Consider the following 21,461-nt stretch of genomic DNA (forward strand, 5'->3'; position numbering starts at 1 on the left):
GCTGTCAAAAAGGCATGTTTCCCAGCAAGAGTGGTGAAACATAAACTTACTTTTAAAGAAATATGAGATAAAGGAAACGTGATGTGTGAAGGTGCAGTGTTGTACAGTGCTCCACTGTAAGACCTGCCTTGATCCCAGAAGTTACTTTAATGACTGCTGGAGCATATTGAACATATGCCGTTTTTAATGAATAACTGAATTATATAAAGACTTTGGGAGAAAAGTTGTCTAATTTACTTTTCATGTTTTTCCTTTCATTTAATATTTAGTTGGCCCTATGTTCTGCAGCAAATTGGCCCTACATTTTATGGCAGGACCCCCTGTTTTTCAGTCTACTTGTGCAGCACACCTAGAGATACTGAAGAGATTAAGATGTCTGGAAAAATATCTAGGAAGCAAGCAGTTTTAATGACTATTTAATAATTCTATAAGAAAATTACTTGCTTATATTTAATGTAACATTCTACCCATGCATTTCAAGCTGCAGTCAAATTTCCATTTCAAAGAGGTATCTAATAATAGCATGTCACACTGTGCCACAAACCTCAAACTGGCTTGTGGCACTGTTGAAGTGTGCGTGGTGACACTCCAGCCTGTTGGCTACTGGCAGCAAGGCAGCAGCAGCAGCAAGGAAGGCACTGTGCACCACAAGTGACTTACTCGTGCAGATGGCTTGCAAGCACAATGGTTTCTGGAATGATCCTAGTTTAACTGGAGAGCTAGACAGACAATCTGCAGAATTTTAGCCTATCTCTCTTGGTGAGATGCTTATATACCTTCTGATTTATGTAATAAAAGTTGCTATTATGTTTTCTTATGCCCAAAGAAAATTTTTTTTTCTTTTTGAAGAATTGCCTTTAGAAATTTTAAAATGAGGGAAACAATCAAACAGTAAAGAACAAAGTATAAGGGTCCATTAAAAGAGAGCAAAGTATGGATTCTTATTAAAGAATGATGAATGAATCTTGCCTGTGGGAAAGGAAATTATTACTACTAGAGATATACAGATTTAGATATTTAAAGTTGCAGCAGGAGGGTAAAGGGAAAGTGGAGGAGGGTAGAAGCCTTATCAGCAGTGCTTTCTCATCCAGCTGTGACACGTGCTTATTGAAAACTGCCACAAATTCAAAAATATGGTATAGGAAAAGAGAAGGAAAGAGCATCTGACTGTAGCAAAGACTAAATAAGAATCACAGGCTCTCCCTTCGTTTCTGTGCCATTTGCTTCCACAGGACAATTTTTATGGCTTTTCCTTCTCAAGGTATAATATGGAATTCAACGTGGGACACAGCCTTCATCACTTGATTTCAGTAACAATTGCAGCCCCTCTAACTATAATTAAAGTGTTGTATTGTTTTAACATTTTTCAGTTATTGTCACACTTGTTATTTTTGATTGTGGCTTCTGCTCAGACTGAATCTGCTATAAAAATGTCACTCTAACATAGATGATGCCATGTTGCTCTGCAGAATTGCTGAATTAATTCATTGGGTTGGTTGCTCTCTGCATGTTTTATTTGTGTTGTTTCTAATCCCACTCTCCCTGAGTCGTGGGTACTGTGTTTTTGGTAATGCATTTGGAGTGCTAGCTAAAAAACCATGTTGTACAGAATATATATGACAGTGGTTCCCTTAGGAAAGACATGTCCTTTGATTTCTAATTTTGCTCTGCAGCTTCTGGATCCTCCAGAATGTGGCAATGGTTTTGTGGAAGATGGGGAAGAATGTGACTGTGGGACTATTGCAGTAAGTGGAATGTAATCTAAAATAGTAACTGGATTCTCCAGGACATATTGGTGCCCGTAACAACCATTGACATTAAGTGGAGGAAGACAGGCAATGCTATAGTCCTGGGATTCTTCGTTTCTTACCTGTTTCCATCATGTTTAACATAATGTGGGCCAGTTTTTATATTTTTTCACTGCGTAAATCTTAAAGAGTAATAGCAGTAACTACCACTGCAGAATCAGGCCTTAAAAGGCATTTGAGAAAGTATGTTCTTAGATGGAAGTGTGATCCTGGTCAATGCTAAAATGTCAGTATTTAATGATAGACACTGTGAAATTAATACAATTATTTCCTATATGGCATAGCAAACCGCTTTAGTCCCCACAGTGTTTGTCTTTTTTTTTTTTTTTTTAATGCCTCCAGGTGCCTAGAGGCTTGATTAAAATCTATTGCAGTAGCACACTAAAGCAGTGAGGAGTAAAAGAGCTTAGGGATCATCTGCTTTTCCCATGTGTTTTTTTATAAGTGTATATTTTCCTTAGGAGTGTGCCAGTGAAGGAGGGGAGTGCTGCAATACATGCACCCTGACTGCAGGCTCTCAGTGCAGTAACGGGCTTTGCTGCAGAAAGTGTCGGGTAAGTGCAGTGACCTTTACTGCAGTGTCCTGGCAGTAATACACTCATGCGATTAGAGGCACCACAGCACATGTATTTTTGCTGTCAGACCTTGTGTTTCCTTTTCTGAAAGTTTGCCTTTTAGAATTGGCTGAAAACTTGTTCACTTGAGCTATTCTCTGTCTTTTATACTTGACTACTTAGGGCAGGGGCTGTGATCAAACACAGAGGTGAATCAAAGCCCTCCAGCTTCCAACAGGTTTGAATCAGCTGAAAATCCCATGAGATTCCTTTAGACGTATTTGCTCAAACATGCACATGTTTACCAACATGTCTTTTCTGTAATGTCTTACATGTTGCTCTGAATTTGCCCCTATGAAACTGAATGGGAAAATCATACAGTGAGGGGCCTGAGAGAAGAATATAGTAAAAAAATAAAAATAAAATAAAAGCAACTAACATAAATATTTAAAAATGTGTATTTAAAAGACACCTGACTTTAGTTTCAGTCAAGTCTTTCTGTGTCTGTTTATGCTTAGACTGACTAAAATCCCACTGAGTAAAGGGAATTAAGCCCTATATTATTTATAAGATATTCTTCCTCATATATCAATAAATAGTAAAGGGCAGTGAAAGGGAGCCCAGCTAACTATGACTTCAAACAATTGTTGATAATAATAATGATGATTATTAGTAATATTATTAACACTGCAGTGTACTATGTGTGATATTTTTATCTTCATCTTTGGGCATTTGAGGGTTTCACTTCCTTAGGAGGAGGATTAATAGTAGCTGTGGACCATATTCTTGACTTCGTACTCATCCTAATGGTAAAAAAAGAAAAAGTGCAGATTATGCTGGAACAGATCATCTTTTCCTAAGCACAATCCTTTTTTAAATGTAACATAAAAAAATTAGCAGATTGCCAGTGTGGGTGAATTTTGTTCGAGTATCCAAGTGACATTGGCACCATATTAAAGACTCAGGGAAAAAAAAAAGCAAAAGCTTCTGTGCACATTATTTTTGAAAATGAGAGTAATGATTTGTCTACATATAGAATGGTGAGGGCGAGCTAATGAAGAGAAAGGCAGTATTTTGCAAAATGTCTCCTGAGGAGGTGTTAGTCAGACTCAAAGACTTTGTATTAGCAGTTCCCAAACTTGAAGTTATTTTCCATTATAGTGCCCTGCCTGAGAGCAGGAGTGAAAGTGGGATTGCAAACAAAACATGGGGAGGAGACAGTAGTCTACATCCTCGTGTCTCAGAGTATCTCTGACATTAGTGTGTATCTGGATTTTTCATAGACAGGTGGGGGAAAGGTGAGCTTATGGCTGAGAAAGCCCTAGAGTCTAGCTCTTCCACGGACGTGTGCTAGCTCACAGCAGCTGAGGAGTTAGCAATTGTCCTAAATGTGCATCCAGATCCAGAAAAAAGCCACAGAGCTGCAAAATGAACTGGGTAGCACAGATGAAGAAACCTTCCAGGGAAAACAAGAGTTCTGTAATACGTCCTTTGCAGTGACACGACTGGACAGGGAACAGTGAATCTGACAAAGCTAAGCGCAGAATCTTTCCACTTCAGTCAGCACTGGGAAATTTCCCTTTTTTTATTTTAGTTAAAACTCTAGGGAAGTACTGCATTCAAAACAAGATACAGAGAAACCAAGACACTGATTTTCTGTCCTTTTTTCAGTTTGAACCTAAAGGAGTTTTGTGCCGAGAAGCAGTGAATGATTGTGATATTGCAGAGAACTGCACAGGAAATTCCAGCCAGGTAATTTTCATTTCTCTTATCTAAGAAGTGAAAAAAATACCTGTAGACTCAGTCAATATGAATGCTACTGTTTTGTATAGTAAGTTATATAAAGCTTGTATTAAACCTGTTACATGTCCAGAAGGAAAGCATGATAATTAAATAATTTTCCATATGCCAGTCATCTCCTTTGTTGTAGACTTTGTTTTCATCGTTGTCTGAATTATCTATCAGTTATTTTCTTTTCCTGTAGTGTTCTCCCAATATTCATAAAATGGATGGATATTCATGCGATAACAAACAGGTAATGAACATTTGAGGGTTTTTTATGTTGTTACTACTTTTATAGATTACTTTTTTTAGAATTTGGTTTAGGATTTTCAGAAGTCATCTGGGACATTTCCATTGACATTACTGAATTTGGGGTTTTAATCAAATTTTGGACCTAAGCATTTAAATGAACAACCTAGAAAGCAGAATCACGTATTAGGTGTTCACCTCATTAGAGAATATGTGACAAGTCTGTATGTCAAAGTTGTTTCTGTGTCTTTTCTTTCTCTTTAGGGTATTTGTTTTGGAGGAAGATGTAAAACCAGGGACCGACAGTGTAAATATATCTGGGGTGAAAGTGAGTAAATATTATTTCTAGGTGGTTATCATTCATGTGACTTGAAAAATTATGTTATCTGAGAACAGTTATGGAAAGAGACATATTCAGAATCATTGGAAGCAGATAAAATCAGCTGGGACTGTATGCTGTGAAAAATATTCACTATGATCCTGAACTCTGCTCTGCTTTGAACTTTGCTCTTCAGTTTTAGGGAGCTTTTTTTTTTTTCCCCCTCCTTTGGAGCAATTGTTGGAGTCCTCAAACTTTAAATACAGTTCTTTAAGTTTATGTTTTTCATTCTTTGTCACCTACATAATTCTTCTGTGGTTTCTTTAGTACTGAATATTTCGCCTTTTTCATAATACAGTAATTCCCTCACTATCTTTTACTGGCAGGAATCATGCATTAGTCAAATTGGAATGAAAGAGAGATAAAAGAATTTATAATGGATACTCTATAAGGAGAACTCTGCATACCAGTGTTTAGGCTACATACCTTGTTTAAAGGACAGGGGTTTCTCGAAGAATGTCTCTCTGCTGCTGAGAATAATACTATTTATTGGAAAGCAAAATATGTATTTAGCTAACATTCAGTTAACGCTGTGTAAGTTCCAATGAACTTAGATATGTTGTACGACAACCACATAACCAATAGGAAGAAATTAGTGATTCTTTTGGTCTGGATGATAAAATATATACTTTTCTTCATCTTTCCAAATGCAACATTTCTCTATTTTTCTCACTTTGTAATGTTTTGTGTTTGATTGGCAAGGTACCAAGTTTAATAGGGGGGTGGTTATTTTATAATTGGAAAACAAGGGTATAGGTTGCATTATAATTCGAAAGGTGCCATTTACAACTGATCTTTCCCCATACTGAAGGCCTACAGGAATTTCTGTGTGGACAAATGAAATACCACTAGTGAATGTCGGATGGGTTACACAATTACATCAACATCGTGCAGGCTGGACTTGCAGTGATCTGTTTACACAGGACCTTTTGCAGATACATAACAGTTTGAAAGGTTTCATTTGTTTTGGGAAACCAAGGGAATGCAGCCAATATTGAGTTCCTTACACAAGCCACAGAAAGTTGAGAGTCTAAATTTGGTTTGGAGTCTGGCTCAAAAAGGTCTGATGCTTTTTGAAAGCTTATTCAATTTAGCAGGATCCCCTAAATGGGAATAATTAATTTGGAAGTCTTGTAAGAGCAGCTCTCTCTGAGTACCTGGTCCCTCCTGTGAGGACATTAGGCCCTTCTGGGCTTGTGCTAAAATGTGGTACTTCCAGAGCATCCTTTGCTGAATAGCTTAGATGGGCAGGCATCTGAAGAGATGAGACAAATAACACTTGCTTTCTCTCTCTCTTTTTATCTCTCCCTCTTTTCAAGCTCTTCCTCTAGTGTTGATTAACCTACTGATGATTATTCTGAAGTCCCGGGTTTAACTTCTCATTAATAACCACCTAAGGACTCATATGTGATTTATTCCAGTGGCTTGCAGATGTTTTGGAACAACAAACCATGGCCAATCTGTACAAAATCTTAAAACAGTCATGTGGTGCCAACATAAAACTTTTCCCTGGAAACGCTGTGCAGCTGGCAGAGTTTCACAGAGCAGCTGCAGCTCACAGTTTGGGAAGCCCTGCTTGCTTTGATTATGCATCCATATTTCCCAAAGACCTTGCTTTTAAAAGTTTTCGTCATCTTAGAAGAGATTTGTTTCTGTTTTTAGAAGTGACAGCTGCTGACAGGTACTGCTATGAGAAACTGAATATTGAAGGAACTGAGAAAGGAAACTGCGGAAGAGACAAGGACTCTTGGATACAGTGCAATAAACAGTAAGTTGAACCATTTAGAAAAGCTGCTGTGAGATTTTTATCCCTGCTCCTGTTCTTTAGCTGGCATAGAGAGGCTCTGAAGGCCTGCATACAGAGAAATGTTTCCTAGCCTGAGGACTGAGGTCATCTTCTGCAAACCTTAGTGCAGTAAAGTGTTGAGGGAGAGGAGCAGCTAGAGGATATGATCTCAAACAAGAAAGCAGCGTCTGAGCTTTGGGAATGCTTGCAACTGAGTCATGAATCTTCCCTGCTGCAAACAGAGTTTTCAAATGAAGGAGCTGTGTCCTGCCTGGTGTGGCATATTTTCAGGTGCTGTCAGCTCTCATGAGTATTTCAAGTCTGAATATTTGGCCTTATATTTGAAGAAAATCATGGGTCTCTGTAGAATCTATTTGATGGAGATTTGGTCATTTTTTGGGTTACAAAGTCCTACATTATTCTGTATAAGGAACTATATTTTTACAGGCATTGCACCTGTCTACTTAAGTACAAGTATCTCCTGAAGAAGCAGTGGCATAAATGTAGAAGACATGATTGGAATGAACCTTGGGAAGTCTTCTAGTCCATCCCCCTGCACCAAGGCAGAATTAGCTGTTCCTGTGTCATTACACATGTGACTTCTTTGGTCTTTAAGAATCTTCAGTGATTTGTCATTAGGATGTTTTCCTTAGTGTTAGACCTGAACTTCTTTGCAATTTAAAGCTCTGTTTCTTGTGCTATTGGTACAGACATAGAGAACAGAATTTTCCTCCTTTTTCAGCAGTTTTACATATCTGAAGACTATTATCAGGTCCCTCCCCAAGTCTTCTCTTCTTTAAGCTGAAAAAACACAGCTCTTTACTTTTATTCTCATAGATCATGTTTTCTATTCATATTCCTGTCCTCTTGTCAGCCATGGGTACAAACTGATCATCCTCATGGCTCTCTTCTGACCTGTCTCCTGTTGGCCTTTCTTAAAGCACTGAGACCAAAGAGGTTCCAGGACCCTCAGTGAGGTCTTGGCAGTGCAGGGTAGAGCAGAGGGGTTACTCCTTGTGCCTTAGAGGTGGTTCATTGCTTCACGTCCCAGCATGGTGTTCACCTTTTATCCTGTGCCGTTGCATTGCTGACTTGCATTCAATTTTCATTGTATCGTAACCCTCCAGATCTTTCCCTGCAAGTTGCTACCTGAACAACTGCCTCAGATTCTGTATTTATGCAGTTGGTTGTTCCTGCCTACTTTTGAACCTTTCTCTTGTCCTCATCAAACCCTGCTTTTTAGGATGACTTCTCCATTCTGTTAATGCTATTTGAATTCTCATCCTCACTACAGGTGAACTGATGCCCCTTCACAGCTTTCTGTTCACATGTGATAACCTTACTTTCTGTTCCATTATAAACTCATGAGTACAAGTGTCGAAATAATGTTGGAGAGGACAGACCCCTGTGAAACCCTCCTTTTTTGACAGTGCACAGTCTCTGCACACAGTTTGTGAAAGCATGTTCATTTAAACTTTGTTTCTCTAGTTCCCTTAAAAATGTGTCATCTGAGATTTTGTCTAAAGCCACTGTCTACTGCTTCTCCTCTACCTGGCCTGTTACTGTATCCTAATAGGTTATTAAACCAGTTTGTTGTGATCTGTTCTTGACAGCTGCCTCTTTGCTATTACTCAGACCATTTTTGATAATACTTCAGGATCGTCTTCTTGGGAAACAGGGCATTATTTATGGGAGTTAGTGTCAGTGAGAGAAAGCAAGGAGTAACAAATGTGTCATAAAACAGGTGAAGAAAAACACATTTGTTTTAAATGTCCATTTTCACTGGATTTTCTTTTCTGTGAATGTCTGTTTAACCTCTCAATGCAGGGATGTGCTTTGTGGATATCTTCTATGCTCCAATATATCTAGTGTGCCGAGACTTGGAGAACTTGATGGTGAAATCACATCATCAGTCTTGCAGTTCGGAAAAGTATACAATTGCAGGTAAGTTTCCTATAACCATTATTTCAGCTCAACCCCGTTAAGCTTCAGGAATGTGACTGTGCATCAGGAACATAGCTGTTTTGTTCGCCCCTCTGTGTAGTAGTTAATTTTGCCTGTAGAGACTTAATGCTCTTCTCTGGCTTCTTGATACTGCATTTGTTAATGTTTGTAAAGTACTTCATGTACTTAAAATACTTAGACATACTCCTCAATAGCCAGAGCTAACTGGCAGCTTAATAAGTTGTTGTATGTTAGGTGAATCCCAGTTGTAAGATGAAATAAAGTCCTCTATAAGTAAACTCAGCGTTTTATCCAACAGCAGCTCTTTTACAAGAAAAATGGTCTTTATTTTCACAGTTATATTGTTTGATGTAGATATACCGTATTTTGGGTTGTTTTGCAGTAGGACAGATGAGATAAGTAAGCCAGTACTTACACATCTTTCCTGGTTCTGCACAACAAATGCAAACAGAAATGAAGGTATCAGCCAAGAACCCACTTTCTCAAGCAGTCCCATCTGGTGACAGCACACAGTTTCGGAGGTTCTTGATTGTCTTGCAGTGGTGGCCACGTGAAGCTCGATGAGGAGACGGACCTGGGCTATGTGGAGAATGGGACGCCGTGCGGGCCGAACATGGTGTGCTTGGAGCATCGGTGCCTCCCCACCGAGTCCTTCAACTTCAGCACCTGCCCAGGCACCACAGAAAACCAAATTTGTTCAGGGCATGGTGTATGTTTTCATACTCTTTAATCCTTTTTGCCATTCTTGCTGAATATATCTGTCTTTCAGGAAGCCAGAATTGTAGCAAAAAGAAGTCTTTATACTGGAGAAGCTTCTGAAAAGGAAAGATAGAGGGGGCACATTAATACGTGCAATACATTGTAGTCAGGGCATCCTAAGTAATGGATTGCAGTTAAGTGCATGTTCTTTTTACGAAAGCATTTTTGTCAGTTATTTCTCTTACCATTGCTTCCTCTAACTTGATTCATATTTCCTCAGGCAATATACTGGAGGAAAAGGTTTTATTGGCCACCTTTGAGAAACCTGGGTCTCTGTTCTTCCAGATGCTCTTTTTAATTCCCTCTATTGTGTCAACAGCTGAACAGGGTCATAAAGTCATTGGATTTTGTTGACTGAGAGATACTAGAGAAGAGAGCAGTGAGCTGACTTCTGTGCTTGGTGCACAGCTCATGAGTTTGGTGTGGCATGTTGCACTCTGGTCATTGGAGAGTCCCTTTGTCCCTCACAGAATTTGAAACAGTCTCCAGGTCCCTAAGGCTGACCTGAGATCAAAAGAATCATTCTCTCATAACATCTTACCTCTTCTGCACTGCATTAAAACTTACTGTATTATTTTAAATTAGCCACTTCATCATATTTCAAAAAAATCTAACTTTGAGGTTGTCTGCCAAAGCAATTAAAAAATGGCTTTATTACATATATTACACATAAAAAGATACTAACGTACTTAATATAGATCACATATTTGTATATAATTATATATTTAATAATTATGTGAATATCTAATATGTACATTTAAAATTGCTATCAATTAGAAAAGTTTTGCAAAATTTTGCAGACAGTTAAAATCAATGCTGTATGACTGTACCTACACTATAGTTTAATTACTGGAATAAATTAATTTTATTGTTTTATTCTGGGCTACATTTTTGGCTGCAGGTTTGTAGCAATGAAATAAAGTGCGTCTGTGACCGATTCTGGGGAGGAGATGACTGCAGTTCCCGCATCAAAGATAGTATGTTTTTTGATAAAGAGGCCATCAATAAAGGTACGTGGTTATTTTTATCAATAATTTGAAAAGCTTGGGTTTGAGGAAGGTCCATTAAGCAAAACTAGATCTCCTACTCTTTCACTTTGCCTGCAACATGGTGCCTCATTTGATAGCCTTGTTCTCTTCCTTCCTCAGCATGAACACTTGGTTTCTGTGCTTGAGGTGTCAGTCCTGCACCGGGATGCAAACGGTGTGGTCCCACAAGCATTCAGTACAGCTCCCAGGACTCGCATAAGTGCATCGAGTTCTACTTTGCTTGCTGCAGTCATTTGAGTGGTCTTACTAAGTATATTAACTGATTAGGACAAGCAAAAATTTACTAGAGCTCTTCATATCTAGGTAGAAAGGTAAAATTACTTATATGTTTGACTTTTAGCTGTGGAGTCAAATTTTTATAACATGGTCACTATGCAGAATGTTGGCACACAAGTCTTATGCTTTTATGTTTTTTGAGCAAAAGTTTTTATTCCTCTCCTGGCTTGCATGTAAGAGGAGAGTATATTGTGGAAAAATGAAGGTGTAAATGTTTCCCATCGTTGTTATAAAACCTTGTGGGGGGCAGTTTTTCCCTCTTCCAGAATGCCTTTTTTGGTCAGTTTATTCAGCTGTGGAAGGCATTTAAACCAAAAAAGTCACTTTTATTCCGATACAAGTGTGTATCTAGCAGGCAGGTTATATGGATGTAACTACAGCAGCTTATCTGTATTGATAATATATTGGTATATCTGACACAACTTTCACATGTAGCAAGTGTTCATTAAAGGAAAACAGGCACAAAGTTTGATGTGCAAATTATCTTTTCATATCCAGGCTATACTTCAGATTTGTATCATTGGTTACAATTAATCAGCCTAGCGCAAGTTGTCCAAGCAGGTTTTTAAGACAGTGCATTTACTGTTTTTGTATATTTTTCTCCTAAAACCCTGCATATTTTTCCCTTTTCTTGTGTTTCCAGGTGTTGTTAGCACAAATATAATAATAGGGGCTATTGCTGGCACCATTTTAGTGTTGGCTCTCGTTTTAGGAATAACTGGTTGGGGTTACAAGTAAGTAAATTGTGTTCTTCTTAATACAGTTTTAAAAACTTTGTTAATTTCATCTGTTAGCTAATTACATTATGAAAGGAGCAATTCAAACATAATATAAAAACTCCAAATTGAATTGTATTTATTTAGTGACATTTTGATAGTATTTGCATTTTTCAGTCAATTCTTACATGCGTATGTGTTTTTGTTTTCAGAGAGCTTGATCCAGGCTTGAAATGTCTTTCTTATTTAGTTATTCCTTTTCTTTTTTGAAGATGATGAGCTTATGATTTTACTATATCTGACAAAGAAAATACAAGACTAGGGTCTGATTCAATTACAAATCTTTCTTAATGACAAAGTAAATTTAGGAAGATTGGCCCTCAGTCAGCAAAGCATTTAACCATAGGCTTCTTTCAACAGATGTTTATATTCAGTCAGCTTAACCCCAAATTAATTCAAGCAGGTGCTTCAGTGTTTTGTTGAGAGAGATAAATCTGTAATTTGCAGATAAGGTGCAAGTTCTCATCTGCTGTACAGTTGCCAGTGTTCTGCTAACTAAGAGTAAAAATGGGTTATTTTAGTATGACTGCTCTTCTTCAGTTTTTCCCCCTTTGTGAATTTCTTCTAAAAGCAGAAAGTTTTAGTTCTTTTGCATATATTAAATGAGGAATGAAGGCACATCCGCCACAGAAGAGCCACCCCCATTTGGATGAGGCTGTAGAAGTCTGTCTTCCCGTGGTGCTTGGGGTGGTGGGAAGGCAGGGCAGGCTCAGGAGCGCAGCGCTGTCCCCCAGGGCATGGCACAGTGGCCCCACTGCTGGGGGTGCCGGGGCCCTGGCCCCTGCGCGTGGCTGTGCCGGCCGCTCTCAGAGCCGGCTCCCGCTCCCCCGGGAGCGAGCAGGAGGGCCTGCTCCCGGGCTCGCTCTGGTTTGGACCCTCTGGGGCCATTGCAAACTTGCAGAACTAGAGCAGCTCAAACATACATAAGGAAAGAGGCACGTGAGGGAAAACATGAAGACTCGTAGAGTAAAAAGACTGTGTTATGCTGTCTTTTTGTGTCACCTTCAGCTTCTGGCAGTATCTGAAAATCTGGACTTCTGTTTTGACTACAGCTCCAAAGGTTAAGAGCTATTCTTTCAGATCAGGTTTAGCCAGTGACCTGCATAATTTTGCTAGTAATATTGAAGCAATAGCTTCAGTTCCCAAACTTTATAAAAGCATATTTAGGTGGCAATGTGACAGCTGAGGTTGGGCTGGCCCAGGACTGGCACCGGCACCACGAGTCCTGCGTTCCTTTCCCTCCTCTGCCATCCGTCCGCAGTTCTGCCAGCACTGGTGACCCGGTGGCCGTGCGATCTGTCGGGTGAGCTTCCTGACAGGACTGAAAGTTAGCCCAGGGGGTGGAAAAGATCAGTTTTCAGAGAGATTGGTGAGCTGACCTGACTCGACTGCACGACCACGTGATTGCTGGTGTCCGCTCAAGGGATGGTAGGGAGGGCAGGGTCAAGAAAACACCTTTCAGGAGCAGCACCACGGTAAATAGACTTATATTCATCACAAACTGCACCTCAAACTCAGCACTGAGTGTAGCCATCAGCATGAATGTATATATTCCTAGTTCCTTCTAGTTCTGAGCTAATACGTTTATGAATATGTTTATTTCAGAAGTGGTTTCTGTAGAATCATTTTGAGCAAAAATTTTGTTGTGCATACATTGCTTTTCTGTTTGCCTTTTTTTTTCTGCTACTGACCATGTATACTTGCAGACTGGTAACTCACTCTTACTTCTTTCTCTTCTTTTTTATGGGAAGAAATTACAGAAGACAGAGGTATGTGATAAAAGTAATGGAATGCATCTCTAGAAAGGTCTGAAAATAGCTTTTCTTCTCATTTGCCCATTTACATGCTATAAGGAAAATATACTCATGATATATTATCATAGTTTTAAGAATGTTTGCTTGAATATATGAAATGTGTTTATTCTACAAATACATTGTTTAATATCCTGATTTCATTGAACTCAGTAGCAAAAATGATGTTTACTTCAATACACTATTTTATTTAGGAAAACAGGAGAATATTTCCAATAAAAGATACTGAAAATATGCTATTAGATTAAAATGTTCTTGAGAGCCCGAGAATTGAATAATTAATATTGACATGATGTTTTCTATTTTTCTGCCCTTATTACCACCTCCTGGTTCAAGCTACCACTTTTTTGCTGCCACCTGTTGAGCTTGTTCTCCATTTCCTCTGCCTGGAAAGCAGTGCTTTCCCTGGCAGGTTCGAAGTAGTAGCTGGAGCAGAAAAGTCCTGCCACGTGCTGATTAATTTGTTCTGTGTACAGCAGGGTTGGATAGCTGACAGGCTCAGTAACTGGGAAGAGGGGAAAGATATTGAAGTCAAGCATTACGGTAGACAGGAGATGTTATCTGGGCCTAAGGAAGACAGATTTTGGCGGTCTGAGGTTTGGCGATTTTCAGGGGAATGCCCTGAATGTGCAAACACAGAGTAACGCTGCCTTCGAGTCACTCCACTATAGACATGTCATCGTTGGCAGAGGACAGAGCAGCTACAGCCTTGAAATATGGAAAGAGAAACCCCCTGCATGTTAGCATGGGAATATTAGAGTATCTGAAATCTTTCAGATTCCCTCATCTCCACACATTAGAATATGGAAGGAGAAATGGAAGTATGTAGTCAGGCTGTGGCTGTGGCTGTGGCTGTGGACATGGGTGGAGTGGAAACTAGCAAAAGCAAAGGTTTTTGAGGATGATGGAAAACTGGAGGTGTTTAATAACTAAATCCCCTTCATGCAGAATATGAAGTTCCATAGACTGCTTTCTTGATAGACAATTTATGGATGCATAAAAGGAGAATTCCATAAATTGAAAAACATAAATCCATCATAGTGTCCTTTTTTTGAACTGTTTGCAGTTAGTCCTTAAATAAAGAGGAAAACAAGCCATTAAAATATGTGCAAGCATTGCATATGGAATGATATTTGACAATACTCAGTGGTTGAAATAAGTCAACTGAAAGTAATAAAAAGGATAAATTATCAAGAATTCTGTCAGCTGAGATAATGTAGCGTAAAGGGCACAAATATGTGGGAGAAGTCTGTTCTGACTGACTAGTGAGAAGATGGTTTGTTAAAGAGGAACCTCGGGAACAGCAGAACGGCACAAACAGTTCTGGAAATATTGATGCACTTACTGCCTGAGGAATGAGACAAGAACTGAGACTCATGAGGCTATAGAAGAAATAGTCTAGAAGTACTATATTATAGTAGGAACTTATGTGTCATATAATTACATATTTAAAATATCTCGGGAGCATTAGAAATTTGAATATGGAATGGATAGAGCCCAGTTCAGGTCTGTAGTTGGACATAATCTGAATGTGAATTGACCTTCTGATAAATGAGCATCTTAATAGTGGCAAACAGAAACAAAAATGCCTCAGAAAGCGCAAGGCTGAATGGATAATTAAACTTATGGTAATATGATATTACAGACTTCCAAATTAGTACCTGTATTAGAGAAGATTTTTCAGCTTGGTGGGACTGTAACTGGCATGTCTGTAAGGCAGTTCCCGGCTGGCAGTGAATTCACTGTGCAAAAATGGCATAACTTGAATTAGGAATTTGTAGTGCATAGATGGTTTTATGTACCCAAACCAAGCTTTTACTACTAGAAAAGGATGAACTGTTGTCAGATACCGGTAGTATTATTGTCGTGTGTCTTGGCAGAATGAGTTCATCGTGGTAATCGGGAGTAACTGAGGACCTCTGGCGCTGGCTTAAGTTCCACTGCGAAAGAGAACAGTTAATAAACTGAAGGGTTTTCTCCTACCAGGGTTTAAACAGCTCAACAGGTTGCTCTTCTTGAATTCATTAATGATCACAAAAATTGAACAAAAAACATCTCTCTCATCTAGAAAGGAAAATGCATTCACTTTTCCTTAAATCCCGTTTGGTCCATGCATGAATTTGGTTCAGATCCTTGTACTGCAGCAAGGGATGCTTTGAAATGTCTGAACTTGATTATCCGATGTCTCAAGAACCACAAACTAATCACTTTGAAACCTGTGATCAGAGTTTACTAATGAAATATTCCTTGTTTTCCCCTACCTAAACTTACGTAATCCACTTTTCTGAACTGTCAAAAATACACAGGGGTATTCTCACTGATGGTTGAAATATTTATTAATATGTTTGTTGTGTATGTTTAACGGGTTTCCTCAAGGATCATTATGCTTGCCTCTTTCTTTTAAACTAATATTTGTGTGTATGTGTGTTTATGTGCTCATGCCTGTCTTGTTTTCTGACTCTACAATGTTTATTATACTTTAGACAAATACCCCAGGGAGATTATGTAAAAAAGCCTGGAGAGGCCGACTCTTTTTATAGCGACATGCCTCCTGGAGTCAGCACAAACTCTGCATCTAGTTCTAAGAAGAGGTCTGCTTTTCTGTCGCATTTTCAGATTTCTACCTGTTCCATCACCCATTATTCCATTAGTCAGAACATTTCATTGTTTTGCAGCAGGTTTGATTCCTTCTTCTTTCTTTGGAATGTTAAAAATGGCACAATCCCTTATTCTTTGATTACTGATTTTTCTCACATATCTTGGGCTACTAATTATTACAATTAGGCTGGAATAAACATGTTTTCCATTGTAAACCAATTTTTGGTTAATCTAATTTTCATCAACTGCCTGCTTGAGAATTGTTTTCAAGTAGACCATAATAATAATTGTTGACTCAAAACCAAAACATTAAATTAAAAAACCCACAATTTTTTATCATCATCATGTAATCAAAGAAAAGGAACACTGTCTTGCTTCAATAATAATTATAAATATAAATTTTTTAATGTAAATGTTATTTTTATATCTTTATATTTTTATTTGTGAATGCCATTGATAACTACCTGAGCTGACCTAGACCTCTGGAAAATATTCTCACTGTCTCCCAGTAAAGATGGAGGTGTTTGCAGTTTATTCCACTTTCACTTACTAAACTAATATACTAAATGATGATCAAGTGTTATCCTAGGAAATAATTTTACAAAGACTTTCTGTACTTCTGTGCTTGCTGTTTTGAGTAACCAAGAAGGGCATTAGATTTTGCCTCTCTTCAGAATTTGCTAATTTTCTTATTCTCCAGTTACTTTGAAAAAGGAAAACCAGAAAACCAATCCATCAACAGCATTTTAAAGTGGAAAAATGATTCAAAAGCATTAACAGTTGTTAGCGATTGCTAAAGTCATGAGGTCATTATGCTCACCATCCCTCTGCAGTCAGAGATCCTTTAATTATGAAAATCTTCTTCAGCCAGCTCTTCAAAACCATTTACAAGGAGCAGGATGTCATGGGAGGAACAGACGCTCTCGAACTGCTTCATAAGAAAACTGGAATTCTCAGTTCATCTTGCTGAGTGATTTATAATTGTGCAGTCAACAAAGCCATACTTACTTTGTTATTTCAAAGAAAGCACAATGAAATATGTGTATTTTCAGTGTCTTTGGGTGTACCAGGTAGATCCTATGTGCAGCTTCATTCAGTCTGTTCCAGTGAATGTTATTAAGAAAACTGTAATAATGAGGTAATTAATTAATGGTTTCTCTGTAATAGTGAGGTAATTAATTAATGGTTTCTAACTTTCTAAATACAGCTTTTAGATTTATGAGTGGATAAACTTATTTTCAGCGAGAAAATGTTTACCCTAAATGATGCAGTGTTTGTGTTGGAGAATCCTTTCTCATTTCTCATTTGGATAAAAGTTTCAAAAAAGTCTTGGGCAAGCAAGTTTTCATAGGTTTTGATTAAGGAGGTGTGCATTCCAGTTAAGAAAAAAGAAAGTTTGTTTTTAAATGAATGTCATTTAACAAATTTCTTTCATTTTGTACCTTTCTTTCTTCTCATACTTCCATTTCTTTCATCTGTCTCTGTGTTATTTTTTGTTCCACAAAACTGATGGATTTTAAGGTCTGTCTATACTAGAGAACTTTGTTGTTCCCCACCACTGGTTCAGGTATGTTGCGCCACTGTCAAGTCAGCCTGAGCAGGTTGCCCTTAGCTCTGTGGTGGAACTGGGGCAGTCCTCCCAGTTGGAGGCCCAGGAGGCTACTACCCACCTTTCACACTGCTTTTGTTTTGCTTTGCGTGCAGATACCAATGTCATCTCTTGGCAGACTTTAGAGTGACTGAGCTTAGTCATCTGGGCCTTTCCATGCTGGAAAATGCTGTGAGGTGTTAGTATTCTCAGAGGTTACTAAAGAATTAAGACATAATTATGTAATAACTCCTGCTGTTACGAAATAGCAAACACCAAAAACAGTAAAAAGCAAGACATTACCGAGCCTGGAAAGAAACCATTAGGAAGAGAAAACGATTAAAAAATCTGCCAGTTCTCAGGCATTTCATGCTTTAAATAAGTGTGAATTAGTAAAACCCGAGGCTTACTTCAGTGTGGCTGTGATTAGCCTGTTTTTTTGGAGACTGTCTGAACAGCATGTGTCAGATCTCTGCCCTCTAAAGAAAGCAGAGATTGAAAAACATGAGAGTATTCAGACCGTTTGAAAATACAAAAATGCATCCTTTGAGCTAAATGTCTTTCTAATAATGGGGCCATCCATTCTGGCTAGTGTTCAGCTTCCTTTTGTTTTTCTTCTATATTGGAAATGAATTGTGGATCTCATGGCGAATGGCTGAGCAGCAGTTCTAGCTCAGCGGGAGGGGGCCTGTTGCCAGTCCCTGCTCTCTCCCCCGGCTGTTGGACATCACTGCATACCTCTGGTTCTTGGAGGGGATACATGAGGAAAGAAAAGCTTTAGTTCATACGGAGGACCTAGATATAAAGACTGTTTTCGGCTACGACTTTGGTGTTGCAAGTATATACTCCAGTGACTCGCTGACAAAATAGAATAAAAATTCAAAATCAGTGAAACTGAGATGGGCTTATTTCTCAGCCCCCACCCCAGACTTCTGGCCCCCAAGACCAGTAGCGGTGGGAGGAGGAGTGGAGGGGTGTGAGTCCCTGCTTCCCTGCCGCAGCACGAGCACGTGGCAGGCAGCCGCCGGGCAGCACGTGCTCAACTGCTGGGAAAAAGCCACTGCGACAAGCAGAGCTGAAAGAGCGTATTCCAACTAAATACTATGGAAGAGACGGAAATAACAAAGGAAGTACTGTGTGTACTGATGTTCTTTCAACAGCAGCCAGAATAGGAAACATTACTGGAGCCTGAATTTGGACACACTGACCTGCTTCAGGGACAGCTGGCTAAACGTAACTGCACAATTTAACCAGAAATACAGAATGCTCTGCTAGTGCAGACAGACCTTAGGCCTTGTTCTGTGACTGACTTTAGGAATGCGATGAGCTCTGAACCACTAAGGTAATATTTATGTGAGAAAATGCTCTTAAGAATAACCGCATCTGAGCCCTCCTGTTCCAGGTCAAATGGATTATCTCATTCCTGGAGTGAAAGGATCCCAGACACGAAACATATTTCAGACATCTGTGAAAATGGGAGACCCAGGAGTAATTCTTGGCAAGGTAAGTGTTAACCTGTTTGCCCTTCATGGTGGAAACCAGCCTCTGTGACATCACTGCTCTGCTGAAAATTTAGTTGATCTTCGGACAGCGGCATGACTCCTTAAACCTGTGTTAATTGTTAGTAACCTGGAGTGGGGATTTAGCAGCCTCTTACACAAGTACAGTTTTTGCACAATGCTTTATCACATAGAAATTACATTGCCTAATTTTTCCCATTCCTGTAGTGTGAGCTAACATGAAAAAGAGGAAAATTTTCATTCAGTCTTGCCAGCTTTTGAGATTTTATTGTGCATTTTGCAGTACTTAGCATTTTTCTTGAAGTAGTAATTTTCTCAAATGGAAGCTGAAATTAAGTTTTTGGTCTGCATGGTTGCAGCAAAAGGTTGCAAAAGGTCACCCAAGTGTCAAGTATTTCTGCTCTGGGAAAAATCAAGAAGGACTGACTTACGACTTTTAGATGGTCAAAGCTGATAGTGTGACCCTGTTGCTGGGAATGTAAAGAATACATACAGTTTGGAATGTAATGCAGGTAACTTTCAAGATGTTACACAGTCTGCCTTTACCCTTTGGTCTCTTTCAGGTAATATAGGAGGAAACAGAAAGAAAGTCAAAGGCAAAAGATTTAGGCCACGATCTAATTCAACTGAGTAAGTCTGAACTTCTAAGAGCAAAGCCAAAAAGTATAGTTTACATGCTCATGTTTCGTAGATTGAGATCAAGAGTATTGAAAGAGTATTGAAAAGTAGACAACTACATATTTGCCTTGTGGCCCATTCTGGCTGCTGACTGATAATCTGATAAATAGTTGAGCTAATGTATTTCAACTTCTTTTTTCTGTATTCTTTAAAAATTAACTATCAATTTTCTTTTTTATGTAGGCTTCTTCACAGGCGTTCCCATAGTAGTTCCCAATGATGGTGACAACCTACACCATCACTACAGGCTTTTGTCTACAGTAAACTGCCATTGCTGAGTGTATCCTGGTTCAATAATGAATTCTTGATAACCTTTTTCTACCTTTGTCCTCACCTTGGGTTGGGCCATTGTAGAGGTCAGAGATTTCTGAGTACCTGCCTGGATGTTTTAGGAGAGAGGTCTGTCTGTTTTGAGAGTACACTGAAGTTAATTATTCTATGCCACCAGGCCTGAAACAGCCAATCTTGAGTTAGCCCTGAAATAAATGTGTAATAAGAGTCCTTACCCCCAGACTGACCCCCCAGACTTCAGCACAAGCACATCATGAGTCTCAGTGTTGAAGTCAGTGGGCTGCGGGTCTACGGAAAAAGTTAAATATGTTAGTTTCTGTGGAAAAAGTTAAATACATTAGTAAGGAAGCCCATTTGAAGAAGCGCCTTGTATACACACAACTTTACATATACATTTACAACATGATTTAGAGTTGCTTTCTATGTTGATTTGGTGGTTACATATACTGAAGAGCCCACATGTGCAGTGCACCCCGTGGTGAAACAGCCTTTACTCTGTACTCATGCCTCCTGGTTCAGGCTGCTTATGTGAAGGGGTGGTGAATGGCAGGAAACACGATCTCTAGGCTTATCAAGCGCTGGCCTGCTCTTAGAGCATTTATGCCACACAAGAATGACCCTTTCTTTGACAGTAACGGCAATGGCTGTGCCCTTTCCCCATATTATTAGTACTAACTTTGCACCTGTATTGGCAAATGAATTGGATACCAACCCTGCTGGAAACTGATAACACTAATTCCTTTCTGGGCCATGCTTTCTTCAGTTTGGGAATTCTGAGTTCGTTCTGAAACTTTTCTACAAACCTGCAATGCACAGTCTTTAGGCAAGTAGGCTTAGAAAAATTCCTAGAGAAGACTCTGTGTTACAAGTTACAGAAATAATAGCTTGATGCACACAGGAATTATAATGTCGCATGGTCAAAATGGCAACACAGAACTAGAAATATTAGTCCCAGATTCTTCAGAGGAGTTTATCTGCCGCGTGCCACTGTGCTCGTGGTCTTAGCACTGATAAACTCTTACTGGAATACTATTCTGTTGGTTTTGTATTTTCCTTGCATGGGACAATTTGATAAAAGCAAAATTAGTCTGCTTGACCAAACCACTAAGCGTACAAATGACATTGCAAGTTCTTCTTTAGAAATTTGTTCTTTTCTTCATTTTCTAGTTTTATTTCTGAGAAAAAATTTATAAAAATAATAGGGTTAAGTTCATGTTACCATTATTCTGTTCTTCAACAGAATTGGGCACTGGAGCTGAATTTGGCCCATAAAGAGTGAAATCAGATCAGCTTTTTTTACCTTAGAGTGAACATAACTGCATGGGAAGAGAATAATCTTTTCAGTAAGGCAGAAGAGCAGTAGGCATCTTTTTTCTTCTGTGCTGTTCTGCTGGTATATTGTACATTAGTTCTGAGAACTTCAGAACACTAAATAAATGGGACTGAGTACGCAGAGAGGGTGTGAGTTAGATATCTTTTTCCCTACACATTTTTTCTCTTTTAGAGGTGCCCCAGAATTTCCACCTAATAATTCTCTTCTTTCCTTCTTGCTGCTTGTTACTGTCTGCCAGCCTGGCAGCAGCCCCTGGTGC

The 21,461-nt window shown here is 39.0% G+C and overlaps 1 protein-coding gene across 12 annotated transcripts in view; it reads left to right on the top strand.

Annotated features, from left to right (window-relative positions):
• The window catches only part of ADAM22 (ADAM metallopeptidase domain 22), a 143,476-nt gene that overhangs the window by 101,231 nt on the left and 20,784 nt on the right, over nt 1–21,461 (top strand). For 4 of the 12 annotated variants that reach the window (XM_064506019.1, XM_064506023.1, XM_064506025.1 and 1 more), the window contains exons 16-28: nt 1,674–1,745; nt 2,270–2,362; nt 4,034–4,114; nt 4,347–4,397; nt 4,658–4,721; nt 6,435–6,540; nt 8,386–8,502; nt 9,064–9,232; nt 10,184–10,292; nt 11,251–11,341; nt 13,135–13,152; nt 18,783–18,883; nt 19,464–19,530. In XM_064506019.1, the coding sequence (XP_064362089.1) occupies nt 1,674–1,745; nt 2,270–2,362; nt 4,034–4,114; nt 4,347–4,397; nt 4,658–4,721; nt 6,435–6,540; nt 8,386–8,502; nt 9,064–9,232; nt 10,184–10,292; nt 11,251–11,341; nt 13,135–13,152; nt 18,783–18,883; nt 19,464–19,530 (1,139 nt within the window). Of the gene's footprint in view, nt 1–1,673; nt 1,746–2,269; nt 2,363–4,033; nt 4,115–4,346; nt 4,398–4,657; nt 4,722–6,434; nt 6,541–8,385; nt 8,503–9,063; nt 9,233–10,183; nt 10,293–11,250; nt 11,342–13,134; nt 13,153–15,677; nt 15,873–18,782; nt 18,884–19,463; nt 19,531–19,761; nt 21,259–21,461 lie in introns of those variants that run through there. The other 8 variants (XM_064506016.1, XM_064506018.1, XM_064506020.1 and 5 more) reach the window with 4 other exon arrangements.

Source organism: Dromaius novaehollandiae, chromosome 2, assembly GCF_036370855.1.
Source record: "Dromaius novaehollandiae isolate bDroNov1 chromosome 2, bDroNov1.hap1, whole genome shotgun sequence".
Classification (NCBI taxonomy): domain Eukaryota; kingdom Metazoa; phylum Chordata; class Aves; order Casuariiformes; family Dromaiidae; genus Dromaius; species Dromaius novaehollandiae.